We start from the raw sequence: 17,439 nt of genomic DNA on the forward strand, positions 1-17,439 counted from the left end.
AGTAATGTTATGTTGTAATTACTTTATTTACGACTTTAGCACCAAAATATCACGATATATTGAAAACATTGACTACAAAAATGCGTTGACTACAAAAATGTTTTCTATATATCGTGATATTTTGGTGTTAAATTCGTAAATACAGTAATTACAACATAACATTACTGCGTATTGAACTACTTTTTCTGTCAAATTTGTTGTATAACATGATGTTTTGGTGCTTAATTTGTAAAATCATAACCTAATTTGATGTTTAATATGCTTTTCCTTAATTTCTCCTTATTATCCAACATATTTGCTTATCCAACGTTCTGCCGGCCTGTTTACGTTGGATAAGCGAGACTCTGCTGTATATATAAAAAAGGGTAATGAAATTTTAGCCTAGGACAAAAAAAACAAAACTGCACATCCCAGAAACACTAAACTTGGCAGCACAACCCCTCATCCATGCCTCTACGTTCATACAACAAAAAGAAAAGAAAAATAAAGTCCTAATTAGAGGGAGTGGAATAATTGTTTTTGGTCTCCTTGCAACCCACTCAGCCCAGGGGACAGGCACAGTTAGGCCTCACTTAGGCCTCTTCCACACTGCCTATAAAATACAGATTATCTTATTTGAACTGGATTATATGGCAGTGTAGACTCAAGGCCCTTTATTAGTATTTACGACTTTAGCACCAAAATATCATGATATATTGAAAACACTGACTACAAAAATGGCTTGGATAATCCAGAAACTTGGATAAGTGAGACTCTAATGTATTTGCGCTGTTAATGCTCTGGCAAAATATGCCATACGCCCTTACGTTATTTTTCTGGTAGTTTAAAATAATAGTGATAATATACTTAATTTCCAAAAGGTGTGGGGGGAATGGACTCCTGTGAGCAACGAAAACCAAAACTGCAATGGAAAGCAGGCCCCACTTGCAGCACAAGAGCTTCCCCTCGGAGTGAAGCAACAGCAACGGAGAGGAGAAAATTTAGACGGTCTCATTGTGGGAAGCCAAATCTTTGTGCAAGAGGATTGACGTCACTGGAAACAGGAGGGAAAGGGCGAGGAGGGTTCAGAGCAACTACTCGAGACAGCAAAGCAAAGCAGAAGAAAGAGAAGGGTGAATAGACTGGGTGGGAATAGAAAACACGCCTGCGAGAAGGCGCAGAGGGAAGGGATTCTCGGTCCCCAAATTTCAAAGAACTTTGGCAAAAATCCTGCAGTACCAACACACACGGCCTTAAGTTATCTGTTTAATATTAGTGTCCATTTTGAAAGCCCTATTTTGTGTATCTGCCTGGAATTTAAACAAGGGAAAAAAATGTTGGGCTCATATCTATATATATAAAAGGGTAAAGAAATTTCGGCCTAGGACAAAACAACAAACTACACATCCCAGAAACACTAAACTTGGCAACACAACCCCTCATCCATGCCTCTACGTTCATACAACAAAAAGAAAAGAAAAATAAAGTCCTAATTAGAGGGAGAGGAAGAATTGTTTTTATCCAATTGCTGCCAGTTAGAAGGCTAAGCTCCGCCCACTTGGTCTCCTAGCAACCTACTCAGCCCAACAGATGGCCACCCAGCCTCTCAATAATAATAATAATAATAATAATAATAATAATAATAAGAAGAAGAAGAAGAAGAAGAAGAAGAATTAATAATACAATCCTAAGGTTAGCAGATACCCCTAAGGATCATCCAGTTCAACTTCCTTATATCATGCACAAGGACACAATCCAACCACTCCTCACAGATGGCCATCCAATATATGCACAATAATAATACACATCGAATCATAGCATCAGACAGTTAGGAGACACCCCTAAAGGCCATCCAGTCCAACCCAATTCTGCCATGCAGGACACAATCCAAGCACTCCCAACAGATGGCCACCCAGCCTCTCAATACTACTACTAATAATAATAATAATAACAACAACAGCAACAACAACAACGTCATACAATCCTAAGGTTTGGAGTGACCCCTAAGGATCATCCAGATCAACTTCCTTCTACCACGCAGGAGGACACAATCCAAGCACTCCTGACAGATGGCCATCCAGCCTCAATAAGTTCTCACCAACACCACCAGACAACGCCACAGCAACGCGTGGCTGGGCACAGCTAGTCAAGGTATAAAAGGTAAAGGTTTTCCCCTGACATTAAGTCCAGTCGTGTCCAAATCTAGGGGTTGGTGCTCATCTCCATTTCTAAGCCAAAGAGCCAGCGTTGTCCATAGACACCTCCAAGGTCATGTGGCTGGCATGACTACATTGAACACTGTTACCTTCTCGCCGGAGCAGCACCTATTGATCTACTCACATTTGCATGTTTTCGAACTGCTAGGTTGGCAGAAGCTGGGGCTAACAGCGGGTGCTCACTTGGCTCCCCAAATTCAAACCTGCAACCTTTCGGTCCACAAGGTCAGAAGCTTAGCGCTTTAACACACTGTGCCATTGGGGGCTCTAACTTATATCTAGGCATATCATATCATTTTTCTAGGCATTGAACATTTGCCTTTGTGTTGTGTATACTGGAATCCACCCTTTGTCCCCTCGGGAAGATAGGGCGGAATACAAATAAAGTATTATTATTATTATTATTATTATTATTATTATTATTATTATAAACACAACAAGATGAGTCCACAGCAGACACTCTGCTGGCTGTTGTATTGGATCACACGTTGGACACTTCACAAGTGTCTAGGACTGTGTGAAGTATCAGCGAATAATGTGAGCAGATCCCAGTAAGGTGGCCTTCTGCAGCTGGCGGGTGGGGATTTTGTCAGCGCTGATTGTGTTTAAGTGCAGACCAAGGCCTTTAGGCACTGCACCCAGTGTGCCGATCACCACCGGGACCACCTTGACTGGCTTGTACCAGTCTTTGTAGTTCGATCTTTAAATCCTCATATCATGTCAACTTATTATTATTATTATTATTATTATTACAATAGAGTCTCACTTATCCAAGCTTGGATAAGTGAATATCTTGGATAGTAAGGACGGATTAAGGAAAAGCCTATTAAACATCAAATTAGATTATGATTTTACAAATTAAGCACCAAAAATTCATGTTATACAACAAATGTGACAGAAAGAGTAGTTCAATACGCAGTAATGTTATGTTGTAGTTACTGTATTTACAAATTTAGCACCAAAATATCACGATATATTGAAAACACTGACTACAAAAATGGCTTGGATTATCCAGAGGGTTGGATAAGCGAGGCTTGGATAAATGAGACTCTACTGTATATCCTTGTTCTGGGTTGTTCAGATGTGCAGCCAAGTATCCATTCACCAAGTTTTGTTGAGATGGGGGAAAGCTAGAATGCATCTGAGATAAACCAGAGATCAACTGATTTACCAGTAAATCTTTCAGGTCCCATATAATTCTGGTATGCTGTCTAGCTTTCGAAAGAAATAATTAAACTTTCATATTTGTGTAACGTTCACCTGCTGCATTACTCATTTGTGTACGAACACTATCTCCTGCGTGCAGCAGCAATTTCCCAATTACAAGACCAGGTTAGTGTTGGTGTTACACGTGCTAGCCAACCAGAGCCGTGCACAGCTTGCTTCTGTTGCAAACTCGTAAAATTAGTTTCCCCACACATAACCCTGGAGAGGAACTGTTGGTTCACCCAAACCACAATAATTGTCCTTGCAAAGTGGTCCAATTCGCAATTAATGATGTATATCAGGGGTCCCCAAACTTTTTAAACAGGGGGCCAGTTCACGATCCTTCGGACCATTGGAGGGCCGGACTATAGTTGGCCACCGAGCAATAACAACAACAACAACAACAACAACAACAACAACAACAACAACAAAGAGGGTTGGAAGAGACCCTTTGGGCTATTGAGTCCAATCCCCTTCTGCCTTTGTGCACCGAAAGCACAAGCAAAGCACCCCTGACAGATGGCCACCCAGCCTCAATGTTAATAATAATAATAATAATAATAATAATAATAATAATAATAATAATAATAAAGAGGGTTAGAAGAGACCCCTTGGGCCATTCAGTCCAACCCCCTTCTGCCTTTGTGCACTAAAAGCACTAGCAAAGCACCCCTGACAGATGGCCACCGAGCCTCAATGTTAATAGTAATAATAATAATAATAATAATAATAATAATAATAATAATAATAATAAAGAGGGTTGGAAGAGACCCTTTGGGCCATTGAGTCCAATCCCCTTCTGCCTTTGTGCACCGAAAGCACAAGCAAAGCACCCCTAACAGATGGCCACCCAGCCTCAATGTTAATAATAATAATAATAATAATAATAATTTGGAAACAATAGGCATTGACAAAATCACGATCTGCCAACTGCAAAAAGCCACTCTACTGGGATCTGCGCGCATCATCCGAAAATACATCACACAGTCTTAGATGTTTGGGAAGTGTTCGACTTGTGATTTTGTGATACGAAATCCAGGATATCTATTCTGTTTGCTGTGTCATACAACAATAATAATAATAATAATAATAATAATAATAATAAGGGTTGGAAGAGAAGAAGAGATCCCTTCTGCCCTTGTGCCGTGGGGGCCAGATAAATAGCTTTGATGGGCCGCATCCGGCCCCCGGGCCTTATTTTGGGGACCCCTGATGTATATTGTATACAACCACTTTTCCAGACTTGATTAATGTGCCACATTCCCTATGGTTATTGTATTGTATACATATTGCTAAATCATAATTATATTGTGTTGTCGAAGGCTTTCATGATCGGAATCACTGGGTTGCAGTGAGTTTTCTGGGCTGCATGGCCATATTTCAGTAGCATTCTCTCCTGAGGTTTCATTCACATCTACGGCAGGCATCCTCAGAGGTTGTGAGGTCTGTTGGAAACTAGGCAAGTGGGGTTTATATATCTGTGGAATAATATCCAGGGTGGGAGAAAGAGTGTTTGTCTGTTTGAGGCAAGTGTGAATGTTGCATTGGCCACCTTGATTAGCATTGAATGGCTTTGCAGCTTCAAAGCCTGGCTTCTTCCTGCCCGGAGAAATACTGTGTTGGAAGGTGTTAACTGGCACAGATTATTTATTATCTGGATTTCCCCTGTCTTCTGAGTGTTGTTCTTTATTCCACTGTCCTGATTTTTAATACAGTAGAGTCTCGCTTATCCAACGTAAACGGGCCGGCAGAACGTTGGATAAGCGAATATGTTGGATAATAAGGAGAAATTAAGGAAAAGCCTATTAAACATCAAGTTAGGTTATGATTTCACAAATTAAGCACCAAAACATCATGTTATACAATAAATTTGACAGAAAAAGTAGTTCAATACGCAGTAATACTATGTAGTAATTACTGTATTTACTGATTTAGCACCAAAATATCACGATGTATTGAAAACATTGACTACAAAAATGCGTTGGATAATCCAGAACGTTGGATAAGCGAGTGTTGGATAAGTGAGACTCTACTGTACTGGTAGCCAACAAAGGATTCTCCTAAGCAGGAAGCAGCCAGGTGTTGAAGTTGCAAGGCTATTCAATGCAAATCAAGGTGGCCAATTGCAACATTCACACTTGCCCCAAATAGACAAGAGTTCTTTCAAACTCTGAAAACAGGGGAATTCCAGACAGAAAACAATCAGGGCCAGCAAACACCTCCCAACAAAGGAGTCCCCCAGGCAGGAAGCAGCCAGGCTTTGAAGCTGAAAGGCTATTCAATGCTAATCAAGGTGGCCAATTGCAACATTCACACTTGCCTCAAACAGACAAGTGCTCTTTCTCACAGCCTGGAGAGAAACCCTACTTGCCTAGTTTCCAACAGACCTCACAACCTCTGAGGATACCTGCCATAGATGTGGGCGAAACCTCAGGAGAGAATGCTACTGAAACATGGCCATGCAGCCCAGAAAACTCACTGCAACCCAGTTCTTTCTCCCAACCTGGACATTTTTCACCAGATATATAAACCCCACTTTGCCTGGTTTGAAAACTCACAGCAACCCATCACCAAATAAGCTGTTTACTATTAGTATTCACAACAAAACTTTCAAAAGCATAGACCTTATCACACTAATAACATTTAGAAATAAGTATAGGCCAAAACCCAATACATCTCACTGCAGAGGTTTAAGAAAAAGGATATTGGGGCATGCGAAACACGGTTTGAGAGCAATGAGATCACACACTCCTGTAGCTAAGAATGGATTAGCTAATAACATACACATAACAATAAATATTGTATAAGGTTCAATGGCTGGTTCATAATATTTAGGTACGACTTCTAGATTGTGGCACTTTTCCAGCTCTGAATGCCAAGTCATGAGTCAACAGCCTTAACTGCACCCGTTTACATATGTTACATGTGTCAAAATCCAGCCAAAGCCAGTATAAAAATGTGCAAAACACTCCGGTTCTTGACATGCTGAAATCTGAGTTGTACTGTACCAACACTGCTTATCAGATAGTTTTTTTCTAAAGCCCGGTGTTTTATTCACACTACAAAGATGAAAGGGAATACAGGATTCTGTCAACAGCGTTCTGGTTGAAATTGTGCCCTGGTACAGAGGGAAGATATCGGCACGGAAGCACACACACAAACACACCCCTTTCTACCTGGAACTCCAATGCCACCTGATATTCCCATAAATCTTTTGCAACCAATACATTAGGTCAAAGCACAGCATTACTTTTTTCCACTACTAGCGAGAGATAATTACAACTAACTCAGGTCAGAGTCAATAAAGTTATGTTAGCACATGAGAACAAAATGTGGCCAAAGGTTGGAAAGGATGGTCTTAAATAAGTAAGGTGCAAAGAGACATCCCAATGTGTTGTCGAAGGCTTGCTGGTTTGCTGTGAGTTTTCCAGGCTGTATGGCCATGTTCCAGAAGCATTCTCTCCTGACGTTTTGCCCACATCTATGGCAAGATTGTGAGGTCTGTTGGAAACTGGGCAAGTGGGGTTTATATACAGTAGAATCTCACTTATCCAACGTTCTGGATTATACAACGCATTTTTGTAGTCAATGTTTTCAGTGCATTGTGATATTTTGGTGCTAACTTCGTAAATACAGTAATTACTACATAACATTACTGTGTATTGAACTACTTTTTCTATCAAATTTATTGTAGAACATGATGTTTCGGTGCTTAATTTGTAAAATCATAACCTATTTTGATGTTTAATAGGCTTTTTCTTAATCTCTCCTTATTATCCAACATATTCACTTATCCAACATTCTGCCGGCCCGTTTATGTTGGATAAGTGAGACTCTACTGTATCTGTGGAATAATGTCCAAGGTGGGAGAAAGAAATCATGTCTGTTTGAGGCAAGTGTGAATGTTGAAATTGGCCACCTTCATTAGTACTGAATGGCCTTGCAGCTTCAAAGCCTGGCTGCTTCCTGCCTGGGGGACTCCTCTGTTGGGAGGCGTTAACTGGCTCTGATTGTTTATTATCTGGATTTCCCCTGTCTTCTGAGTGTTGTTCTTTATTCAGCCTTGTAGATTCAATGCCTGGCAGGAAACAGCTAGGCTTTGAAGCTGAAAAGCTATTCAATCCTAATCAAGGTGGCCAGCTGCAACATTTGCCTCTCTCCCGCCCTGGACATTATTCCACTTGCCTCTCTCCCACCCTGGACATTATTCCACAGATATATAAATCCCACTTGCTCGGTTTCCAACAGACCTCACGATCTCTGAGGATGCCTGCCATAGATGTAGGTGAAACGTCAGGAGAGAATGCTTCTGGAACATGGCCATACAGCCTGGAAAACTCACAGAAACCCAGACATCCCAATGTTGTTAGTCATTTGCAGTAGAGGAGAAAATACACATAGTGGCGATAGCATTTCTGCTTTAGAGGTGACATGCAGCACAACAACAACAACAACAACAACAAGAGTAAGGGGAATTCCTTACATTTTGGAAGCCAACACTGAACAGTCCTTGCAGCTGTTGCCCACCAACTTCGCAGTTTCCTGGTGAACCTACAGCCAGAACTTAATGTCTAGACATGTTCATAGGGGTGTATCGATAACACCAAAACACTTCAAATAATATAGTTCCCCATCAAGTGAAAGGGGAAAGAGATGCACTTAATATAAAGCATTCAATCCCAACGGGACGGTTCAAACTTTGGACTTTGTCCCAGGGAACTCAATGGAATGCAGCCAGTTTATGCCAATGTACTCAGGACGAACTGGTTTATCTCTGCTGCAAATCTTCCTTCTCCCCTTTGTGCCATTGGCCTTTTGAAAAAAAAATTGTTTCTTGTACAGTATTGCTAATGACAGGGGATACAACTGTGCAACATCTGTTTACATTATTTGTTTATTGTGTTATTCTTTCTTCCTTTTTTCTCTAGCAGTACAATGTTACAATACTACAAATGCAACATTTTGCTTTATTTCACGCTGATCATTAACTTGTTTCATACTGCATAGTGTGTGTGTGTGTGTGTGTATGTGTGTGTGTAGATATATACAGTAGAGTCTCACTTATCCAAGCTAAACGGGCCAGCAGAAGCTTGGATAAGTGAATATCTTGGATTATAAGGACTGATCAAGGAAAAGCCTATTAAACATCAAATTAGGTTATGATTTTACAAATTAAGCACCAAAACATCACATTATACAACACATTTGACAGAAAAAGTAGTTCAATACGCAGTAATGTTATGTTGTAATTACTGTATTTACGAATTTAGCACCAAAAGATCACGATATATTGAAAACATTTACTACAAAAATGCCTTGGATAATCCAGAAACTTGGATAAGCGAGGCTTGGATAAGTGAGACTCTACTGTATTAAAATGCAGTCCCATAAAAGATATACATCAAAACATGTCTGTAAAATACACATCAATTAGTACAGTAGAGTCTCATTTATCCAACATAAACGGGCGGGCAGAATGTTGGATAAGCAAATATGTTGGATAATAAGGAGGCATTAAGGAAAAGCCTATTAAACATCAAATTAGGTTATTTTACAAACTAAGCACCGAAACATCATGTTATACAATAAATTTGACAGAAAAAGTAGTTCAATATGCAGTAATGCTATGTTGTAATTACTGTATTTACAAATTTAGCACCAAAATATCACGATGTATTGAAAACACTGGCTACAAAAATGCCTACAAAAAACGTTAGTCAATGTTTTCAATGCATTGTGATATTTTGGAGCTAAATTCGTAAATACAGTAATTACTACATAGCATTAATGTGTAATGAACTACTTTTTCTGTCAAATTTGTTGTATAACATGATGTTTTGGTGCTTAATTTGTAAAATCATAACCTATTTAGCTTTTTCTTAATCTCTCCTTATTATCCAACATATTTGCTTATCCAACGTTCTGCCGGCCCGTTTATGTTGGGTAAGTGAGACTCTACTGTCCATCAAAACATGTCTGTAAAATACACATTAATTAGTACTACTGCCCTACCAAGCTTAAGAACACAAAATCCATTTTGGAATTGTAACATTGCTTTTCTTCACTGCGGCGATTCTGATTTCAACAGCGGACAGCACGGATGCATAAAACCATCTCTCTTCAGAATATCGAGAAATCCAACATTTCAGAAATGTTACAAAGATGAAATGGCATTACTCAAAGTATTAGTGATCTTGTAGCCAACCTCAGAACTATTTTATATCCCGTATTTCACAAACAAGATGAGGAAAAATAATAATACAGACTCCAGCTGTTTGCAACAACATCCATCTTTGGCAAAGTTCTAAGTAACTGTGTTAGCATCCGTATCCAAAACACATAAGCAGCCCACTCCTACCTCCACAAACAAAGCTTCAGGACATAAGATCCTGTTTAGAAAATCATTTTGTAAAAAAAGTCCCTCTCTTTCCCACATCTCTTTCTAGCTAGAAGTTTTTTAGCAGCATCAGCCTTGGGAGCAGGGGAAAAGAGGGACGGAGGAATGAAAACACAATTTCAGTGTCAGGTAATGTCAGGTTCCAGCCGCATGTTTGCAGTAAATGATGCAAGGAAGCTTACGGTGGAAAAACCGTAACAAAAATGCATTGGATAATCCAGAATGTTGGATAAGTGAGACTCTACTGTATTAGTAAATGTAAGAGTTTCCAGAGGGCTATGATCTACCACTATCCAGTTTAGATTGTTGTTCATACGACACCATAATCCCCTTCTTTTGCAGCTTGTATAACAAGGGCCACTAAAAGTTGTTTATATAGAAGATAATATTACATTACCAACGTAGTACCTACACATTATATACCATACTTTCCTTTTTACGTTTCACATGGGAAAACGTTGGCCCTGTAACAATCCTAACATACCTCACAACCTCTGAGGATGCCTGCCATAGATGTGGGCAAAACATCAGGAGAGAATGCTTCTGGAATATGGCCAAACAGCTCGGAAAATTCACAGCAACCCAGACAGTAGGCTGTTAGGAATTGTAGAAGCACAAAACACCTGGAGGGCCAAAGTTTGCCCATGCCTGCTCTAAAGTCTGAAAGGCGTAAAGCCCAGGAACACATTGTCTTCGCTACAACGTCTTAATATTGTCACAACAACCACTTGTTATTTCCTGGGAAGGAAGTTAGGCCCAAACCTCTTGATCCCCATCAAACTATGAACAGATCTCCCTATGTCTGTTTGCTTTGTATTAAAACTGGGGCTCCTTCCACACAGTTGAATAAAATCCAACATTATCTGCTTTGAACTTGGATATATAACAACAACAACAACAACAACAATAATAATAATAATAATAACTTTATTTTTATACCCCACCTCTATCTCCCCAAAGGGGACTCAGGGCGGATTACATGGGGCCAAGCCCGAATAAAAGCAATCTTTATATATAAAAGAGTGATGGCATCAGGGCAGCGGACAAAACAACAAAACTACAGGCCCCACAACCTCGAAAATTGACAACACAACCCATCATCCAAGCCTCTAGGTTGATACAACAAAAATAAAAGAAAAATAAAATCCTAATTAGAGGGAGAGGAATAATTGTTTTTATCCAATTGCTGCCAGTTACAAGGCTAAGTTCCGCCCACTTGGTCTCCTAGCAACCTACTCAGCCCAGGGGACAGGCACAAGAGTTTGGAGAGACCCCTAAGGGCCATCCAGCCCAACCCTTTCTACTATGCAGCAGGATACAATCCAAGCATTCACAACACATGGACAACGTATAAATACTATACAATACTACACAGGGACATAGACCCCCTTCTACCCTCACCACTTTCACAGTACACAAACAACCAAATGCATACTAAACATAAAGACAACCATACAACAAACATTCAATACCACCACTACCTCAACAATTTCTCACCAACACCACCAGACAATGCCACAGCAACGCGTGGCCGGGCACAGCTAGTCTATATATATAAAAGAGTGATGGCATCACGGCGACCCACAAAACAACAAAACTACAGGCCCCCCAACCTCTAAATTTGACAACATAACCCATCATCCACGCCTCTAGGTTGATACAACAAAAAGAAAAGAAAAATAAAGTCCTAATTAGAGAGAGAGGAATAATTGCTTTTATCCAATTGCTGCCAGTTAGAAGGCTAAGCTCCTCCAACTTGGTCTCCTAGCAACCCAATAAAAAATAATAATAAACACTAAAAAAATAATTAAAAACACTAAAAAATCAATACAATAAAATACTATAACAGAAAATAACTAAAAATAATACAAGAAAATAATAAAATATAATAAAAAGATAACTTACAATAAAATTTATTAAAAAATACAAATAACGTCAAATAAAAATTGCACAATTTTTAACCAATACCACCACCACTTTGCCACAGCAACGCGTGGCCGGGCACAGCTAGTAGCAATATAAAACACAACAATAGACAAAAAAAAAAACATGCACAATTATAAAAAATTAAACATTAGCCAATAAAAACAAATGACAAGAACTAATAAAAACATGGATTAAAATGGAGAGGTTGTAAAAGTAGACTGGGTAAGGTGCACCATATAAATATTGTAAACACGAGGTGACTGATAAAGTGCTGCAAATTCTTGGCAGTGTGGACTCAGATAACCCAGTTCAAAGCATTTATTGTGGGTTATTCTGCCTTGATATTCTGAGTTATATGGCTGTGTGGAAGGGCCTTGGAAGGGACTGTAATTAGGATCAAGGCAACCAATGAGAACCTTTTTAACACTCATCCCAGTCTATCATACATAACTAACTGGTTTAAGGAAAAAATGACACACAGATGAAGTTCCGGTTACAACGCCAATAGAAGACTTAAATCAATCAATTGATCCAGACACTCAAGGCCTCCGAATGTCAACTCACTGGCCTGGTCACCAAGCCATCACCTTTGCTTGCTCTGAATTCCTTCCTCGGCACAGTGTTTGCTTCCATGCCTGCTGCTTTTTAATTCCAGAACGCATTTTGCAGAGCAATCGGCAGATGGTTCCTATATATGTCCCTAACCCCAACTGTTGTTAGTCATTTGGGCACTTTTGCTCATTTTCCTTCAAAGATAAACAGAAGAAATCTCAACCAATCCTGGAGACCCAAAGCCCTTCTACACAGTCATATAGCCCAGACTATAAAGGCAGAAAATCCCACAATACTGAACTGGGTTATCTGAGTCCACGCTGCCATATATTCCAGTTCAAAGCAGAAAATTGTGGGATTTTCTTCCTTGATATTCTGGGTTATATGGCTGTGTGGAAAGCTCAGTGGTTCTCAACCTTCCTAATACCATGACCCCTTAATACAGTTCTTCATGTTGTGGTAGCCATAAAATTATTTTTGTTGCTACTTCAGAACTGTTCATTTTGCTACGGTTATGTATCGTAATGTAAATATCTGATATGCAAGATGTATTTTCATTCACTGGACCACATTTGGCACAAATACCCGATACACCCAAATTTGAATACTGGTGGGGTTAGGGGGGATTGATGTTGTCATTTCGGAGTTGTAGCTGCTGGGATTTATAGTTAACCTACAATGAAAGAGCATTCTGAACTCCACCAGCGATAGAATTGAATCAAACTTGGCACAATGAACTCCCACGACGAACAGAAAATACTGGAAGAGTTTGGTGGGCAATGATCTTGAGTTCTGGAGTTGTAGCTCACCGGTCACGCAGCGGGTTAAACCGGTGAGCTGCTGAACTTGCTGACCGAAAGGTTGCCAGGTTCGAATCCAGGGAGCGGAGTGAGCTCCCGCTATTAGCCCCAGCTTCTGCCAACTTAGCAGTTTGAAAACATGCTAATGTTTTCGTGCCAAGTATGGTCCAAATCCATCATTGTTTTGAGTCCACAGTGCTCTCTGGATGTAGGTGAACTAGGTAGGTAAAGGTAAAGGTTTCCCCTGACGTTAAGTCCAGTCATGTCTGACTCTGGGGGTTGGTGCTCATCTTCATTTCTAAGACGAAGAGCCGGCGTTGTCCGTAGACACCTCCAAGGTCATGAGGATGGCATGACTGCATGGAGCGCCGTTACCTTACTGCCGGAGCAGTACCTATTGATCTACTCACATTTGCATGTTTTCGAACTGCTAAGTTGGCAGGAGCTGGAGTTAACAGCGGCCGCTCACGCTGTTTCCGGGGTTTGAACCTGGGACCTTTTGGTCTGCAAGTTCAGCAGCTCAGTGCTTCAACACACTGCGCCACAATATAGTACAATATAGTAATTTAATGCCAGTATTGTGCTAGGCTAATAATATTATATTATATTATAATATCACAGAATCACAGAATAGTAGAGTTGGAAGAGACCTCATGGGCCATCCAGTCCAACCCCCTGCCAAGAAGCAGGAAATCGCATTCAAAGCACCCCCGACAGATGGCCATCCAGCCTCTGTTTAAAAGCCTCCAAAGAAGGAGCCCCGGTGGCAAAGTGCGTTAAAGCGCTGAGCTGCTGAAATTGCGGACCGAAAGGTCCCAGGTTCAAATCCCAGGAGCGGCTTGAGCGCCCGCTGTTAGCTCCAGCTCCTGCCAACCTAGCAGTTTGAAAACATGCAAATGTGAGTAGATCAATAGGTACCGCTCCGGCAGGAAGGTAACGGTGCTCCATGCAGTCATGGAGGAGGTGTCTACGGACAATGCCGGCTCTTCAGCTTAGAAATGGAGATGAGCACCAACCCCCAGAGTCAGACACGACTGGACTTAACGTCAGGGGAAACCTTTTCCTTTACCTAAGTAATTTAATGCCAGTATTGTGCTATGCTAATAATATAATATTGTAGGTAAATATAATTTTTCAGGTGCTCTGAGTCCCCTTCAGGGTGAGAAGGGTGGGATATAAAGGTAGTCAGTAAATAAATAAATAGGGTTGTTGTATGTCTTTCGGGCTGTATGGCCATGTTCCAGAAGTATTCTCTCCCGACGTTTCGCCCACATCTATGGCAGGCATCCTCAGAGGTTGTAAGGCATGGATAAACTAGGCATCCTGGACTCTCCACAGATATATATTTTTTTTCCTTTCCGTTTCATAGATGTGGGTGAAACGTCAGGAGAGAATACTTCTGGAAAGACATACAACAACCCTGTGATCCCGGCCATGAAAGCCTTCAACAACACAATAAATAAATAAGTAAAATATTATTCTATGAAGCCAAAGAGCTTCTGCTCAGAAGGGATTTCCAAATCAACCAATGGTTCCCAACCAGGTGTTTTGGACTTGAGATCCCAGGAATCCCAGATGTCAGGAACTGTGGGAGCTGAAGTCCAAAAGACCTGGAGGCCCAAAGGTTGGGAAGCACGGAAATGAACTTTGCCTCCAGCAACGAAGCCACTAGGAGGTCTCAGAAAGCTCAGCAAGCAGGTGGAGAGCAGACCCCGGCCTCCTCCCCGTCCTGTCTCTGGCTTCGTCGCTCTGCAGGTAACCCTCCCTTCCTTGCCCGCCTGGCCTTACCTTCCCTCCGGCGCCAGGGCCCCGAGGCTCGGCTTCCATCCTGCCCCGCTTCCCGCCCTTCTTGGAGGGCTTGCTCCGCAGCTTGTAGGCGGAGGAGCTGGAAGATTTAATGAATAATCCCGTCGGAGGGGGTGGTTGCTGCTGCTGCTGCCCAGCCTGCGAGGAGTTCGAGTCCTCCGCCTCCTTGCCGCTGTGATACACCACCCGGCTGTCCGAGATGTGGATGCTGGGCGCGCAGCCCATGTTGCGCCCGGGCGTCGAGTCCTCCGGGCCCGTCCTTGCCGGCTTCCCTCCCTCGCGGGTCGGCTCTCCTTCTCCTTCTCCTCCTTCTGGACTCTGCGCCTTCGCCTTCGCCCCAAACACATCGGGCGTCAGTCTCGCCAAAAGGGGGCTCCCGAGGAAGGCGAGAAGGGTCGCGGGAAGGCGGGCAGGTCGGGAGCGGAACCGCTCGGATCCATTCTGGGCCCGCGTGTCGGGTCAGCAAAGGCGCCGGGGAGAGGGGAGTGGCGCCCGCCTTCCGCCCCCCGCACACCCTGCCCCTTCCCCGCCCCGAGTGCACGCGAAGGATGCGTGTCCGGCATTCACACGCGACGGCCGTTTTCTCAGGACTGGGGGGGTCTCTGGAGTCCGCAAGGGGGCGCTTTGCTTTCAGAGCCTGGAAAGGGAGATCGAATCAAGACACTGACACGTTTCTGCGCCTTCTCAATGCGTCTTCTCCATTGGGTTTTTGGGGTCACCAAGGCAGCGGGGAAGAGGGGAGTGTCGCCCGCCTTATGTCCCGCGCACACTCTGCCCCTTCCTCGCCTTGGCCAAGCGCCAGAGTGCACGCGATGGATGCGTGTCAGGCATTCACACGTGTCGGCAATTTTTTCTCGCGTCCGGAGAGTCCCTGGAGTGCGGTAGGCACCCAAAAAGAGACGGAAAAGGTGGGGAAGCTGAAAAGGGACACGCGCAGAGAGGGAAAGACAGGCTTCCGAGTCACCTCAAACAGTCTTCCGTGTCACCTCAAACAGGCTTCCGAGTCACCTCAAAGGGAGCGGGGAAGAGGGGAGTGGCGCCCGCCTTCTGTCCCCTCTACGCCATGATTCTTCCCCGCCTTGGCCAAGCGCCAGAGTGCACGCGAAGGATGCGTGTCCGGCATTCACACGTGACGGCGGTTTTCTCAGGACTGGGGGAACTCAGGAGTCCGCAAGGGGGCGCTTTGCTTTCAGGGCCTGAAAAGGTAGATATAATCAAGACACAGACACGTTTCTGCGCCTTCTCCGAAAAAGGCTTCACCCCCGAGTCTTCTCCATTGGGATTTTGGGGTCACAAAGGGAGCAGGGAAGAAGGGAGTGGCTCCCGCCTTCTGTCCCCCCTACACGCGGATTCTTCCACGCCTTGGCCAAGCGCCAGAGTGCACGCGAAGGACGCGTGTCCGGCATTCACACGTGACGGCGGTTTTCTCGGGATTGGGGGGTCCCAGGGGTCCAAAAGGGGGCGCTTTGGCTTCAGAGACCGAAAAGGGACAGGCTTCCGAGGCTTCGCCCCCTTCAGCCCAGCGGATCCTCCTCCAGCTCCATCCTTCGTCTTGGGGTCCTTTGCAGCAAACGCGGAGGGAGGAAGGAGGCAAGGCAAGGCGAGGCAGGCGGCGGGTCTTTCCTTCTCTTCCTTCCTCGATCCCGACCTCCTTTCCGTCCCCAAAGAAGCGACTTTGACAACCCGGAGGCGCAGAGGAGAAGGCGGAGGAGCCCCCGCAGCCCCCACCGACGCCGACCTCCAGCCCAGACTGACGTCAATGCAAATCAGGAGCCGGAGCCAATCCGAAGCGCCAGCCCCACCGGGCGGGGAACGTGGAGCCAACTTCAAAACTGTGTGGCCATGTTCCAGAAGCATTCTCTCCTGACGTTTCGCCCACATCTATCCTTGGGGATAAGAATCAATCAACAATCCTTGGGGAAAAGAAATGTCAATACGCACATTTTTGGAATCACTGAAAGTCCTACAATGGAATCTTTTTTTTGGTATAGGTGGTGTTTTTGCATGAGTTGCACCTTGATCCTAGACACGTCTATTCAAAAATTAGCTCCACTGAGTTCAATGAAGTTGGGTTGTTGTGAGTTTTCCAGGCTGTATGGCCAGGTTCCAGAAGCATTCTCTCCTGACGTTTCGCCCACATCTGTGGCAGGCATCCTCAGAGGTTGTGAGGCATGGATAAACCAGGCAAGGAAGGAAAAATCCTCTCTCCTCTGCAGGAGTCTACCGGATACCATGCAGCTGTGGGCAAGTCTACACACACGAGTCAAAGAACATGAAAGGCACTGCAGACTAATTCAGCCACAGCAGAGCACTTGATGAACCAACCTGGACACAGTATATTATTTGAGAACACAGAAATGCTGGACCACTCCAACAACTACCCTGTTTCCCCTAAAATAAGACATCCCCAGAAAATAAGACCTAGTAGAAGTTTTGCTGAATTGCTAAATATAAGGCCTCCCCCGAAAGTAAGACCTAGAAAAGTTTTTGTTTGGAAGCATGCCCGTCAAACAGAACACCAGAGCATGCAGGATCAGTAAATGTCCGTACCATAAAA

General features: G+C 43.2%; 1 protein-coding gene across 2 annotated transcripts in view; it reads right to left on the reverse strand.

The window, feature by feature from the left end:
- pde8a (phosphodiesterase 8A) overlaps positions 1-15,107 on the reverse strand; it is a 161,996-nt gene extending 146,889 nt beyond the window's left edge. For both annotated transcript variants that reach the window (XM_062963228.1, XM_062963227.1), the window contains exon 1: positions 14,865-15,107. In XM_062963228.1, coding sequence (XP_062819298.1) covers positions 14,865-15,107 — 243 coding nt within the window. The remainder of the gene's footprint in view (positions 1-14,864) is intronic.
- Positions 15,108-17,439: the final 2,332 nt, after the last annotated feature.

The sequence above is a fragment of the Anolis carolinensis genome, unplaced genomic scaffold (genome assembly GCF_035594765.1).
Source record: "Anolis carolinensis isolate JA03-04 unplaced genomic scaffold, rAnoCar3.1.pri scaffold_11, whole genome shotgun sequence".
NCBI classification, from domain to species: domain Eukaryota; kingdom Metazoa; phylum Chordata; class Lepidosauria; order Squamata; family Dactyloidae; genus Anolis; species Anolis carolinensis.